General features: G+C 45.0%; 2 protein-coding genes across 2 annotated transcripts; both read right to left on the bottom strand.

The window, feature by feature from the left end:
• Window positions 1–726, bottom strand: LOC135499716 (uncharacterized). The gene has a single exon (XM_064790660.1). The coding sequence runs from the start codon at window positions 724–726 to the stop codon at window positions 1–3; it is 726 nt and encodes a 241-aa protein (XP_064646730.1).
• Window positions 727–767: 41 nt separating this feature from the next.
• Window positions 768–4,212, bottom strand: LOC135499710 (uncharacterized). Its single transcript, XM_064790648.1, has 2 exons — window positions 3,795–4,212; window positions 768–2,242 (listed from the first exon to the last, which is right to left on the bottom strand). The coding sequence occupies exons 1-2, from the start codon at window positions 4,210–4,212 to the stop codon at window positions 768–770; spliced, it is 1,893 nt and encodes a 630-aa protein (XP_064646718.1).
• Between the last annotated feature and the right edge of the window lie 11,358 nt (window positions 4,213–15,570).

Genomic DNA, 15,570 nt, shown 5'->3' with positions numbered 1-15,570 from the left:
TCAATTCTTGGCATCTGACCCTCTAGATGCTGTGTCGGCTGGGTTTTCTGTAGTGTTTACATGGCTCCACTGCTGGGGTGATGACACATCTCTGATCTGTTGAGTTCTGTTCGCGACGAAGATATGGAATTTCTTGGTTTCATTAGAAATGTATCCCAGGACAACAGTACTGTCAGTGTAGTAACGCAATTGGAGGTCTTCAATCTTCAACTCCCTATTCAGGAACGTTCCGACCTTCACACATGTAACAGCCGCTGTCAACTCCAATCCTGGTATCGTCACAACCTTTACTGGCGCAACTCTGGCCTTGGACATCACCAACGCAGTTTCAACTTGTCCACATCCATCATCCACCAACTTCAGGTAACTGCATTGTCCGTAAGCGTATTCACTTGCATCAGCAAAGCTGTGAAGTTCTGCCTTCTGAATGGTTCCGAAATTCATGGACTTCAAGCATCTTGGAATCTGCAGCTCTTTGAGGGTCATCAGTTCCATTCTCCATTTTACCCATCTCATTCGGATTTCATCGGGAATTGGGTCATCCCAGTCTGCTTTCTGGTGCCACAGATCTTGCAGAATCGTCTTTCCTTGAAGGGGAACCGGGGACACCAGGCCAAGTGGGTCAAATATTGATGATACAGTGGACAGTATGCTACTACGGGTTAAAGGCTTATCCTTGAGATTAACAGAGAATTTGAAGCAATCGGACTCCACATGCCACTCCATTCCCAGCGTTCTCTCTAAAGGTAGCTCATCTTGTCTTAGATCTAGGTGCTGGATGTTCTTCCCTCTTTCTGATGTTGGGACAGCGTCAAGGACCCGTCTGTAATTGGAGAACGATGTAAACGAAAGCCGCGTTCACCACAGAGTTTGATTGAGTTTGTCACAAGTTCAAGGGTATCTTCAACTGAATCCAGAGACGTGACACCATCATCAACATAAAAGTCGTCTCTAACAAAGTCAGCTGCAAGTTTGCCATGCTTGGACTCAAATTCGTCTGCTGCTGTCCGGAGAGCAAATTTAGCACACGACAGAGATGATGCTGCTCCAAATAACTGCGCTGTCATCCGGTACTCAGTGGGTTGCGTGGTTAGGTCACCCTTGTCCCACCATAGGAATCTAAGTAGATTTCTGTAGTCTTTGTCCACCCCCACTTGGTGGTACATCCCCTCTATGTCACACGCCGATCCGATGGAACCTTTCCTGAATCTAACCAGCATCCCAACTAGACCGTTATTTAAGTCTGGTCCTTGTAAAAGGTGTCTGTTTAACGCCTCGCCATTGTACTGAGCACTGCAGTCGAATACCACACATACTTTGGAGTTAGGCTTGTGTTGGTGATAAACACCAAAGTGTTGGACATACCATACCCGTCCATTGTCTAGATGTGGCTCCTCATCAGGTACTCGTTCAGCGTAACCCTTGGCAATCAATCCCTCAATGCAGGCTGTGTACTGTTGATGATACTGAGTGGACTTGGCCAATTTCCCTTTGAGTTGCATCAACCTTCGTTGTACCATAGGCTTGTTATTGGGCAAAAGGGCATCATCCTTTATGGGAAGTGGCATCTCATAATGGTTGTCCTCTCTCACATGGATTCCATTCCTGGCACTCTGCAGAAACCTTTTGTCCTCTGCCGATATTTTCTCGTCAGTGTTGTCCTCTTCTCTCTCACTGAATTCTATCTCAAACATGCTGCTAACCTCAGCTGGGCTAACCTCTTTCACAGTAGTTGAAAAGGTAAAATGACAATTTCTTGCACTGGGCTGGTTATTGCTGGCATGGTTGACTCTCATATTCCCAATCACTCCCCATCTGAGTGTGGTTCGTATACCATAGGGATCATTGTCACCTCCGGGAACAACTTCTAAGGGTCTAATGGCCTGGGCACAACTGGTTCCTATCAAAAGATCAATGTCGGTGCCAGGTAGGAAGGCAGTGATCTTGGTAGAGACTTCTTGCAGATGGCTCCATCTTTTGGCCGTTTCTGGTCGAGGTATCTGACTGGTCATCGCTGGGATGTCACCTCTAGAGTATGTGACTGGAAGAGCTATTTCAGTCGGTTGTCCTATCCCAGTCATACACAAGCCATCGACCCGTTGTGCATCCACTTTGGCCTTACCAAGCACAGTGGACAGCATCAGTTTTACAGCATCGCCCTGAACGTGAAGGGCTTGTGGTATTCGACTCGATGACTCGACGACGCGATGGCTCGATGACGCGATCGTTGCTATGGATTTTGCTAAAATACGGAATCCCATGATCCTGGTCTCCGGGCTACCGCTGCAACAGCAGAGGTTTTAGCTCGGCCTTTCCCATACCCAGCTACGGTATGTGGAAGGATGTGCCCCTCCCCCCCCCCCCCCCCCCCCAGCCATGGCCACTGAAGATTGGTCCCCGCGATTGATTTTGATATTTAAAGGACTCGCGGAAGTTTCATTGCATGCAAAATGACCGGAGATTTAATTGACAAACAAGCTTCTAGTGGCCAATGTCAGATGTCATGTGGTAGTCTGTCAACAATCGGAATTTCGCATATGTGCAGTTTTTTAGACTCAGTCACTCAGTCCCTCTTCCGTCCCTTGACATCTGCCCCCCCCCCCCCCCCCAAGAATGAGAGGTTTTCGGGTTCGACTCTCAGTCTTACCTTTTACTTTGTTTGCCTTATCGTAAACTTGTATTTGCACCCAACTCTGTATTGTCTTATTGCACCTTATTTTTTGTTATCTGTACAACGGAAAGTAGTACGAATAAACATATATATATACATCAGCCCCTCTACATGCTTTCCGAAATTGGTGGCTTGCATTGGAACTAGCCTAACTTTTTCCCCCTTGTCCGTCATTAAAGGCATTCAAGTGTGTTGGTCAACCATGACTATCTCCTTTGTCCCTCCACCACAGGCCTCGTTTCCCCTTATGCATCACTATTTCGGACACTCAGCGCCCCATTTCTGGAAAGGTGTATAGGACATTTAATATTGCCGTGCTGAACGGATATCCAGAGCCAACCTTGTCTCCAGGAACTCGCGTGTCATTTTAACATTGGAATTTCTGCTCGTAAAGAACCTGGGTAGGAGGTTGATCTGAACCAGCTATATTTAGGTGTATTTCGCTGTATTGACGGTAAAGATACCAGTGGCTTGCATAGCAACATGGCGCATGGTTTTATCAAAAATGCGAACTTGTAGGAAACGAAAAATGGTCGGATTAGATACGGTGAAAACAGCTGGAAAGGGGTTGGTAATGATCGGTTCTTTTTTATTTTCCTCCGCTTATGATTCTATGTATAAATTACAGTCCAAGCAGTGATATTCTTTAAAAAGATTCCAACTTGATCGCGTCATCGAGTCATCGCGTCGTCGAGTCATCGAGTCGAATACCACAAGCCAACGTGAAGTCTATCTAGAGTAATGTCTGTCACACAACATGCATCGCTCTGGTCATCTAACAATGCATAGACCAATATAACCTCACCTGGGTTAGACTCATGATACAATGATACAGGTACAATCAGAGAATGTGGGCACTCACTCATGTCATCAGTTACAGATTTGGCTTGGTGCACTGAGGTTTGGCAAGAAGACGCTAAAATGGTGTCGCTGCTCCTTTTTGTAGGCTGAAATGTAAAATCATGCAATACAGTGGGGTGAAGTTTGCACACCTCACAGTGATGTTTGTGCTGACACTGACGTTTGAGATGACCATACTTTAGGCAGCCCAGGCACAGACCATGCTTTTTGATGAATTCAACCCTGTTGGCCACTGTAAAAGCCTTGAACTGACTGCACTTACTCAATTCATGCATTTCATTACACATAACACAAGAGCGCCTTGCAACCCTGTCATTGTTTGAAACAGCACGAGTATCAGTGGAGGTTGCCATTGCTATGACAGCTTTGAGACTTTGTTTTTTGGTTTGGTTGCCATAACTACTGGCTGCACTGTGCTTGGCACTAAAATTGGCCTGATCCGACTTGACACCAGAGCTGGATCTGTCAACGAGGGGGTTGCTGGCAATGCGAGATTGTTTTTGAAGGAAGTCATAAAGTTCTGCAAAGGAAGGGTATTCTCCATCACTGTTGCTCTTGCCGTATATCCGGTCGTCCACGATTTTCAGCCATCGGTCCTGAATTCCCCGGGATAACTTCACTAAGATCTTTTGATGTTCTGCTGAATCGTTTAACACCTTCAACTGCCCAAGAGTAGCCATCGCCACCTCACACTGAGACAAGAAGTCGGACAAGTCCCTCAATGCAACACCATCTCCGTATTTCACAACTGGCCAGCTCTCCAACCTTTCTCTAAAACATCTGGCCAGTTTTAGTTTGTTGCCATACCGCTCATTTAGAATAACAAAGGCCTTGTCATGCCGCTGGTGTGTTCAATGCTAGAAGTCCTTCGATGGCCTTCTTTGGGTCTCCTGCTTGTGTACGGGTACTTTCCAAGATAGTAGCACCTATCAGTTGCGGTTGGATACCTGTCCTCGACAAGTACTTTGAACGAGTTAAGCCAAACAGGGTAGCCGAAAATCTCTCCTTTGAACACTGTTGGTTCCTTTTCGGCAGTCCTTCACCCCTCTTGGTGATTGCCTCAGCTAAAGAAGCTAATATACTAGGGAGACTATCATGGTTAGGCATACTACTAGCCTCTGTGACAGCTGCATGTTTACATTCAGTCACTGGTTTGTCACTAGGTCCCAATTGGAAAGACGCATTCCCACTTTGAGAAGGCGGGTGCGGCTGCATGACAGGGCAAATGCCATCTACACAATCATGAACTGACATAACTTGAGAAAGTTGTGAAGGCGTTTTCATAGCTAGGTTTAATGCAAGCTCCGCCTGAGCCCTACGAAGCTCCTCGTGCAATTGTTCATTTTCCCTTTCGACTATACGTATCTGTTGCTCACTTCTTTCACGACGGTCTATCTCTCCGGCCTCCATCATTGCAGTGATTGCGTTGATATCAAATTCTTCTGGATCCGTCATCATCGTTCTTTCGATTCGTCAGTAGAGTAGACCTAAGTTTTCACTGTGGCGGCTCTTTGCCAAGAACTGATATTAAACATCTATTGTCGTTTCGTTCTTTATTCTGTTCTTCCAATGTCCTCAGATCACGTGAAAACTATAACAAAATACAAAATAATAAGAAACATTGTCTTTACCACAATAACTTGAAAGACATGAGCATAAGGTGCATACCAATGAGTGTCCATGGAGAAAATTTGGACATGACCTGTAGCTTAAAGGACACCAAGACACTGGACAAATATAGTTGGAATACAAAGTTATCTAGCCCAATGCAGTTACTGTGGATACCAGAAGGATGACTGTACATCCAGAAATATATGCAATGCACATCCTGTACCAAATGTTGTACAACACAAATACAAGTGTCTATTTTTATAGTCTGATGTTGTGGATTACGAGTTCTACATATTTGGGGCAGTGTCTCCACCAAAACCTATTCATTCTTGCCTATATAAATTGAATAGAGATCATTTTGATAACATCTTTTTGGTGAACCATTGTCTGTTATACATTATAGCCGGATATCCGGTCTGCATCTGCAAATGGCGCCGCCTATCGTTACAATGAGACATCATTTTTTCTTTGCTCGGAACACATTGAATGCGTCATTATAAACCCAAAATTGACATCTGTCAAATCTCTTAATCTCAAAGACGACACCACAAGCGGAGTCTATATATATTAATGGTTCCATAGTTACCTAGGTTGCCACCAATCGAATCCTTATAAAAGTAACATAGGTGGAAATTGAGAGGGCGATGCCCTCGCCAAAACTGTCTTTCCAAGCGCGTGGCTAAAGCGCGGGAAAAAGCATCATCTGGTGACAACAGCGCCAAACTCAAGGGCGCGAAATTTAATTATACAAAAAGGTTATTTTAGAAATCTAAAACAGCAACACCTATCAACAATGTATTGCGATGTTGCAATACCCGAACTGCGCAAGTAAGTTGTTGGCACCCTGCCGATTGTTTGTACACATACGGGGCCGATTTCCACCCAAACGGGAGGGTGTTAAAAACCATCACGTATCCTGCAAATTGTGTCCCAAAATAAGTGTGCGAATTCGGTGATAGCAGAACGTGATTATACCCCGACTTTTCATCACATGTAATCATCTTTGCACCCGTGCCTATGCAAATCTCGCAATGTTTCCAATTTAACGGGCAATCCTTAATCCAACAATTCAATACCGTTCCTCATGACAGAGCCTAGGTTTTGAGGGCTCTACTGTCAAGGGCATTATGATATGAGGGAGTTCGCATTCACCTACTTTACCAATTAGACTTATGGCTCCATTCCTTATCTTGCTTTCTAACTCTGCCGCAATAAAAGGGCCAAAATCTGCACAATTTTGGGAATTCTGCACATGCATACTAGGTGGCTGTGGGTGATCATTTCTTCAGACCCTTAATTTTTCCCTTGAAGTGTCTGAAGAGATCTGTGACATCAACCCCCTCTTTAATCCACTTTCTCATATCATCAGATGGCAATTCTGACTCTGGTAACAAATCTAACACCTTATCCCACTGTTCATAATGATTATGAATCTCTCCCGCAACAAATCTGTCCGGGTCGCGCTATGGTAACCTATCTATATCAACATGTGCTCCATCTCGTAGCAACTCCTCAAATGATTTCACATGGGCTGGGGAAAGAGGACCCTTTCCATTACCCAAGGTTGTCCAGTACACCTCGCTTCTAATATTCGTCATGGCCAATACAGGATCAAACTGACATTGCTTCTCTCATGCCTAAACTTCTATAATACCCTGCAAAATAACACTGGACTAAAGAAATGGAAAGAGCCCTCAACCCCCACCCATGTGAAATAAATTTCACTAGGGAAAGACTCCCCGGGTTAGGGTCGAGAAATAGGACGAAATATTCTCAAAATACTACTTTCATCTCGAGGCCTATTTCATTTTATTGCAGTTGCGGATGAAATGTTGGTCCGAGCCACAAAAATAACACCCAGACCTCTGCCCCTACTACCTCTATAATACCCTCTAATGGAGATGTTGGTCTCTTACGAGCTCGCGGAGGAGTCGAATCCGAGTCACTTTCTGCCTTCTTCACCTTCTTCTTGCTCCTTGACAATGCTTTCTCGACGATATCAAAAGCACCCCCGCCCAACACCGATAAGGTGAACACAGGCAAATCAATTCTACCCTGATTATGTTTGGCTAATTTTCTCGCCACTTCTTCTTCTCGCCAATTCATCTAATAGTAGCAGCAAGAGCGACTCATTCGGTTCATTTTTGGTTTGCCAATCTTACTTCCTCATTCATCGCTACCCCTCTCTGTTTCGGCACGTCATCATTCGTTACATCAACCTACTTCCTCTTCATTGGCCAGTGATTCTACGCAGGCTCTGTAGTGACCGCAGGATCCGCAGTGGCTGCACTAGTAGATGGGATTGATTGGATCCTCCAAAATACGTAACCCAATATATAGAGGAACTCGACCAACCGCCACACCGCCTGCTCGGTGACCCCCCTTGCTCAACGCTGTATAACAGAGAGGATCACTACGTCAGCTATAAGTGTCAGCGAAACTACCCGGTACATAAATGTCTGACTTATAAGTAGAGAAACTTCGCACAGCAACCTTGACCAAGTAGCCAAAATTCACCCAAGCAAAAACTATTGTTCCATGCACACCTTCAACAAGTATTATTAGATGTAAGAATATTCAGAGCCTACGGCTTAGGTTCCATATAATACGTAAGCTATTCTTCTTAACAATATACCATCCACGGGGTATAGCCTAACTACACCATGCTTAACACACACTCAACCAAAGAAAAGGCAGTAATGCCTGTAACAAACGGCATACTCCTTGGCCTAATCAACTTCCATGAATATCACACGACGATGCAAACTCGATAACATCTACCACCAACAGCACCATAACATCATGTTGACCATGATCACTACACATGTGACATATATTGGCACTAATCCATTGCCTTCTCGCATAGATCTAGACGAACCCATAAAGTCCTCCTCGACTGTTATTTTATAGTCCTTCTCGACTGTTTATTTTATAGTCCTACTCGACTTTTGGCCTCCTCGCCATCTCTCCAGCCTTGCTCGCTGAGAGTATACGACCTCTTATTTTATAGTCCTTCTCGACTGTTTATTTTATAGTCCTTCTCGACTTTAAATCGGTGTATAATTACGTTCAACTACACACGCCCTCTAAACACGTCCGTCCGGAAGTGACGTCTATAACTTGCATAGGGTTGCTATTTGTTGCGTTTTCTGGGTAGTACAATTGAGACAAACAATGGCTAAACAATATTCTGATGAAGAATTAGTAATAGTAGTCATGACGACATAGGGATAAATTTCTGATTAGTTTCTTAGGCTCCTTTTGAAGAAAAAAAGAGGAAAACAACTTTTTCATCAAAAATAGCGGTTTCTCTCCCAAAAAAGGAATTTATGTATTTTTAAAGAGACACTATAGGCAGCAGCTAAGTTGGCAAGATAAAGTTAGACAAAGTTGCCAATAGGGGTCTCTCCCGTCTTTAATGATGTCAAAATTATCACGCTTGTATGAGAGATATATGACCCAGTGCTCTTACTGTGCATGTTAGTCACCTTAAGATGGCCAATTTACCCCCCCCCCCCCGCTCCTGCCTATAGTCCCCATTTAATAGTGAAAAATAAAAGATGGCACTCTTGAGCTATTGAAGATTATATCTGCTTTGTATTTCTTTGGCATTCTCATCAGACATCCATATATGTATGGTTTATATTGTTGATTTCAGATAAGTGTACAATGACACTCATATCATTGCTTCACACTGGGTGCAAAGTTAGTGAATATAGACGTGCTACTGTGGACTGCTGGTAGTCTATCATATCTGTGGCTGTTAGAAACAAAACTGACAGTCTTTCAACGTGGACGGGCATTTCTGTATTCTAACTTGGTTGCTGGGGTTTTTATGCATGCATGTCAGCTTTAAGTGGGATTCTCTTTCACAAGGGGTTTTGTGTTGTGAAGTGAACACTCAACCATCATGGAAAAAACATGGAGCTGCTACAAAAGTATTAACTGCTTTAAATTTTCTGGAAAAATCTGTTTGTGGAGCAAATATTTTTCTGGGAAGGTTTTTAAAAAATCAACAAAATTGGTATATTAACAATTACAAACAGAAACTTTTTAAAAGAATGTTTCCCAAAAAACACAATAAATTCAGTAATGTCCATTGATGTTATAATTTGATGTCCTGATACCAGACAATAAAAAAAAACAATATTACATTTACAATAAACATACAACTAACCAAGTAGGCCTTCTTGCATTATTTAAAAGTGAGACATGACAGTTCCAGTGACATACTCGCCCTCGGTGGTGGTCAAAATGAAATACTCACCCTAGGTTGATACAGGACAGTTGCAGCGAAGTACTAACCCCACGTTGAGATAGGAAAGTTCCAAAGAAGTATTCGCTCTCAGTCTCAGTTGTGGTCAAAATGAAATACTTGCTCAGGTTGAGGCAGGACAGTTCCAAGGAAGTATTCGCTCTCTGTCTCAGTTGTAGTCAAAATGAAATACTAGCTCAGGTTGAGACAGGACAGTTCCAAGGAAGTATTCGCTCTCTGTCTCACTTGTGGTCCAAATGAAATACTCGATCAGGTTGAGGCAGGACAGTTCCAAAGATGAATTCGCTCTCTGTCTCAGTTGTGGTCAATATGAAATACTTGCTCAGGTTGAGGCAGCACAGTTCCAAAGAAGAATTCTCTCTCAATCTCAGTTGTGGTCAAAATGAAGTACTTGCTTCGGTTGAGACAGGACAGTTACAACGAAGTACCAACCCTAGGTTCAGACAGGACAGTTGCAGTGAAGTACTAACCTCACGTTGAGACAGGAAAGTTCCAAAGAAGTATTCGCTCTCAGTCTCAGTTGTGGTCAATATGAAATACTTGCTCAGGTTTTGGCAGGACAGTTACAACAGAGTACCAACCCTTGGTTTAGACAGGACAGTTGCAGTGAAGTACTAACCTCACATTGAGACAGGAAAGTTCCAAAGAAGTATTCGCTCTCAGTCTCAGTTGTGGTCAAAATGAAATACTTGCTCAGGTTGAGGCAGGACAGTTCCAAGGAAGTATTCGCTCTCTGTCTAAGTTGTGGTCAAAATGAAATACTCGCTCAGGTTGAGGCAGGACAGTTCCAAGGAAGAATTCGCTCTCAGCCTCAGTTGTGGTCAAAATGAAATACTCGCTCAGGTTGAGGCAGGACAGTTCCAAAGAAGAATTCGCTCTCTGTCTCAGTTGTGGTCAAAATGAAATACTCGCTCAGGTTGAGGCAGGACATTTCCAACCCTAGGTTCAGACAGAACAGTAATTATAAGCCCTCTCTTCTAAAAGTGCTGGCGCTATGAATACTCGCCCTTGGTTGAATTAGGTCAGTTCCAATTAAGTTCTCGCCCAAGTTTGAGACAGGACTGTCCAATTAAGTGGTTTCTTCAGATTGATGCAGGACTGTTATGACATAGTACTCGCCCTGGCATACTCTGGCACAGTGATAGTAGTGTGATGAGGCGGCATTCTTGAATATAATGTCTGCTGTCTAGAATGCATCCTAGGTTGTGACAGTCCTGTCACAATGAAACACTTGCCCCGGGGTTGAGACAAGACCGTCCTGCTGAAGTACTCAGCCCCGGTCAGACAGTTTTGTCACAATGAAATGCTGCCACAGGCCCCAATGAACTTACCTTAAGTTGTGACAGTCCTGTCACAATGAATACATAGGTCGAGACAGGACAGTGCCAATGACGAACTCGCCCAAGGTTGTCACAGTGCTGTCTCAATGAGTACTCACCCTAGGTTGAGACAGGACAGTGCCAATGACGATCTCGCCCGAGGTTGTGACAGTGCTATCTCAATGAGTACTCATCCTAGGTTGAGACAGGACAGTGCCAATGACGAACTCGCCCAAGGTTGTGACAGTGCTGTCACAATGAGTACTCATCCTAGGTTGAGTCAGGACAGTGCCAATGACGAACTCGCCCAAGGTTGTGACAGTGCTATCTCAATGAGTACTCATCCTAGGTTGAGACAGGACAGTGCCAATGACGAACTCGCCCAAGGTTGTGACAGTGCTATCTCAATGAGTACTCATCCTAGGTCGAGACGAGACAGTGCCAATGACGATCTCGCACAAGGTTGTGACAGTGCTGTATAAATTAGTACTCATTCTTATTCGAGACAGGACAGTGCCAATAAAATACCTACCCTAGGTTGAGACAGTACTGTCACAATGAAATACTTACCCTACATCGAAACACGACACTTCAATTTAAGTACGGTACTCACCATACTCATAGGGTGAGACAGGAAAGACCCAATGATGTACTCCAATGAAGAACATGTACCAGCCCTAGGTTCAGACAGAACAGTTCCAATGAAGCACTCGCCCTCGGATGTGGTTAAAATGAAATACTCACCCTAGATTGTGACCGGACAGTTGCATCGAATTTCACATTTACGAACTCACCTTTGGTTGTGAAAGTGCTGTCACAATCAACACCCAGCCTAGGTTGAGACAGGACAGTGCCAATGACGAACCCACACGAGGTTGTGTCAATACTGTGTCAATGAGTACTCATCCTAGGTTGAGACAGGACAGTGCCAATGACGAACTCACCCAAGGTTGTTACAATACGGTCTCAATGAGTACTCATCCTAGGTCGAGACGGGACAGTGCCAATGAAGAACTCACTCGAGGTTGTGAAAGTACTGTGTCAATGAGTACTCATACTAGGTCGAGACGGGACAGTGCAAATGACGAAATAATCCGAGGTTGTGACAGTGCTGACACAATGATTACACATCCTAGGTCGAGACGGGACAGTGCAAATGACGAATTCATCCTAGGTTTTGACAGTGCTATCACAATGAATACTCACTCTAGGTCGAGACGGGACAGATTGTGAGAGGACAGTTGCATCGAATTTCCCACTTACCAACTCACCTTTTTTTGTGAAAGTGCTGTCACAATGAACACCCACCCTAGGTCGAGACAGGACAGTGCCAATGACGAACTCGTCCTAGGTTCTGACAGTGCTGAGAAAGTACTAATTAGGTCGAGACAGGACGGTGCCAATGACGAACTCGACCAAGATTGTGACAGTACTGTCTCAATGAGTACTCATCCTAGGTCGAGACGGGACAGTGCAAATGACGAACTCACCCGAGGTTGTAACAGTACTGTCTCAATGAGTACTCATCCTAGGTCGAGACAGGACAGTGCCAATGACGATCTCGCCCAAGGTTGTTACAGTGCTGTCTCAATGAATACTCATCCTAGGTCGAGACTAGACAGTGCCAATGACTAACTCACCCGAGGTTGTGACAGTGCTATCTCAATGAGTACTCATCCTAGGTCGAGACAGGACAGTGCCAATGACGAACTCGCCCAAGGTTGTAACAGTGCTGTCTCAATGAATACTCATCCTAGGTCGAGACTAGACAGTGCCAATGACGAACTCATCCGAGGTTGTGACAGTGCTATCTCAATGAGTTCTCATCCTAGGTCGAGACAGGACAGTGCCATTGACAAACTCACCCGAAGTTGTGACAGTACTGTCTCAATGAGTACTCATCCTAGGTCGAGACAGGACAGTGCCAATGACGATCTCGCCCAAGGTTGTTACAGTGCTGTCTCAATGAATACTCATCCTAGGTCGAGACTAGACAGTGCCAATGACGAACTCACCCAAGGTTGTTACAATACGGTCTCAATGAGTACTCATCCTAGGTCGAGACGGGACAGTGCAAATGAAGAACTCACTCGAGGTTGTGAAAGTACTGTGTCAATGAGTACTCATACTAGGTCGAGACGGGACAGTGCAAATGACGAAATAATCCGAGGTTGTGACAGTGCTGACACAATGATTACTCATCCTAGGTCGAGACGGGACAGTGCAAATGACGAATTCATCCTAGGTTTTGACAGTGCTATCACAATAAATACTCACTCTAGGTCGAGACGGGACAGATTGTGAGAGGACAGTTGCATCGAAGTTCCCACTTACGAACTCGCCTTTTTTTGTGAAAGTGCTGTCACAATGAACACCCACCCTAGGTCGAGACAGGACAGTGCCAATGACGAACTCGTCCTAGGTTCTGACAGTGCTGAGAAAGTACTAATTAGGTCGAGACAGGACAGTGCCAATGACGAACTCGTCCTAGGTTCTGACAGTGCTGAGAGAGTACTAATTAGGTCGAGACAGGACAGTGCCAATGACGAACTCGTCCTAGGTTCTGACAGTGCTGAGAAAGTACTAATTAGGTCGAGACATGACGGTGCCAATGACAAACTCGACCAATATTGTGAGAGTGCTGTTACAATGAATACTCGCTCTAGGTCTATACAGGACAGTGTCAATGACGAACTCGACCAAGATTGTGACAGTGCTATCACAATGAATACTCACTCTAGGTCGAGACAGGACAGTGTCAAGGACGAACTCGCCCTGAATTGTGACAGTACTGTCTCAATGAGTACTCATCCTAGGTCGAGACGGGACAGTGCCAATGATGGACTCATCAGAGATTGTGACAGAGCTGTCAGAATGAATACTCACTCTAGGTCGAGACGGGACAGTGCAAATGACGAACTCACCCGAGGTTGTAACAGTACTGTCTCAATGAGTACTCATCCTAGGTCGAGACAGGACAGTGCCAATGACGATCTCGCCCAAGGTTGTTACAGTGCTGTCAGAATGAATACTCACTCTAGGTCGAGACGGGACAGTGCAAATGACGAACTCACCCGAGGTTGTAACAGTACTGTCTCAATGAGTACTCATCCTAGGTCGAGACAGGACAGTGCCAATGACGATCTCGCCCAAGGTTGTTACAGTGCTGTCTCAATGAATACTCATCCTAGGTCGATACTAGACAGTGCCAATGACGAACTCACCCGAGGTTGTGACAGTGCTATCTCAATGAGTACTCATCCTAGGTCGAGACAGGACAGTGCCAATGACGAACTCGCCCAAGGTTGTTACAGTGCTGTCTCAATGAGTACTCATCCTCGGTCGAGACAGGACAGTGCCAATGACGAACTCGCCCAAGGTTGTTACAGTGCTGTCTCAATGAATACTCATCCTAGGTCGAGACTAGACAGTGCCAATGACGAACTCACCCGAGGTTGTGACAGTGCTATCTCAATGAGTTCTCATCCTAGGCCAAGACAGGACAGTGCCAATGACGAACTCACCCGAGGTTGTGACAGTGCTGTCACAATGAGTACTAATTAGGTTGAGACAGTACGGTGCCAATGACGGACTCGCCCTGGGTTTAGAGAATGCTTTCACAATGAATACCCATCCTAGGTCGAGACAGGACAGTGACAATGACGAACTCGCCGGAGGTTGTGACAGTGCTTTCACAATGAATACCCATCCTAGATTGAGACAGGACAGTGCCAATGACGAACTCGCCCAATGTTGTGACAGTCATGTCACAATGAATGCTCATCCTAGATCGAGACAGGACGGTGCCAATGACGGACTCGACCTGGGTTTTGCGAGTGCTTTCTCAATGAATACCCATCCTAGATCGAGACAGGACTGTACCAATGACGAACTTGCTTGAGGTTTTGACAGTGCTGTCTCAATGAGTTCTAATTAGGTCGAGACAGGACGGTGCCAATGACGGACTCACCCGAGGTTGTGACAGTGCTTTCACAATGAGACCCATCCTAGGTTGATACAGGACTGTGCCAAAGACGAACTCGCCCGAGGTTGTGACAGTCCTGTCACAATGAATACCCACCCTAGATCGAGACAGGACGGTGCCAATGACGCACTCGACCTGGGTTGTGAGAGTGCTCTCACAATGAATACTCACCCTAGGTCGAGACAGGACATTGCCAATGAAGTACGGTACTCACCATACCCAAAGGGTGAGATAAGAAAGACTCCAGAAATACCCATGCACCAATAGGTCTTTGGAGAGGATATCCGACCGACTGCGAGCAGGTTTCAGTTCGAAGCACTTATTGTAGATGGCAACACTTCTCACTTCTAAAGCTGAGGCACGTCCTCGTGTGGGACCGTCCAAAAATGTTTCACTGACCACCGGAATTTATATTTTTCGAGAGAATTTTTGAGTAAAAAGGGTCAAACATTGCCTCAAACCAAAAAGTACCTACAGTCACCCCTTTTTATAGGGGGATATTTTTTCCTCTAGTTTTGGCCCTTTCACATCGTGTTGTTTAACCATTTGTTACCCTCTAATCAACCACTCTGTTATTCTTTTGGGTTGACATTGATACAGATAATGTCCGTGAACACAAGTAAGCAAACACGGCCGAGGTGGGTTTGGCGTCTCCGAACAGCCTGATTTCGTTATCCTTTTTTTCTTCCTCAAAATATAATACAGTAGACTCCCGGGGTAGTCCATTGCGTCATCCGGCAACAGGACGCGGCTGGGTCCAATGCGTCCGACTGAGTGTACTATACAGGGGTGGGATGAGGCCAGTATCCGGTGCATCTTGAGAGTCAGGGGGGGACGTCTGAACGGC

The sequence above is a fragment of the Lineus longissimus genome, chromosome 2, assembly GCF_910592395.1.
Source record: "Lineus longissimus chromosome 2, tnLinLong1.2, whole genome shotgun sequence".
NCBI classification, from domain to species: domain Eukaryota; kingdom Metazoa; phylum Nemertea; class Pilidiophora; order Heteronemertea; family Lineidae; genus Lineus; species Lineus longissimus.
The sequence above is the reverse complement of the archived record's forward strand: the minus strand, read 5'-3'. Positions and strand labels throughout refer to the sequence as shown.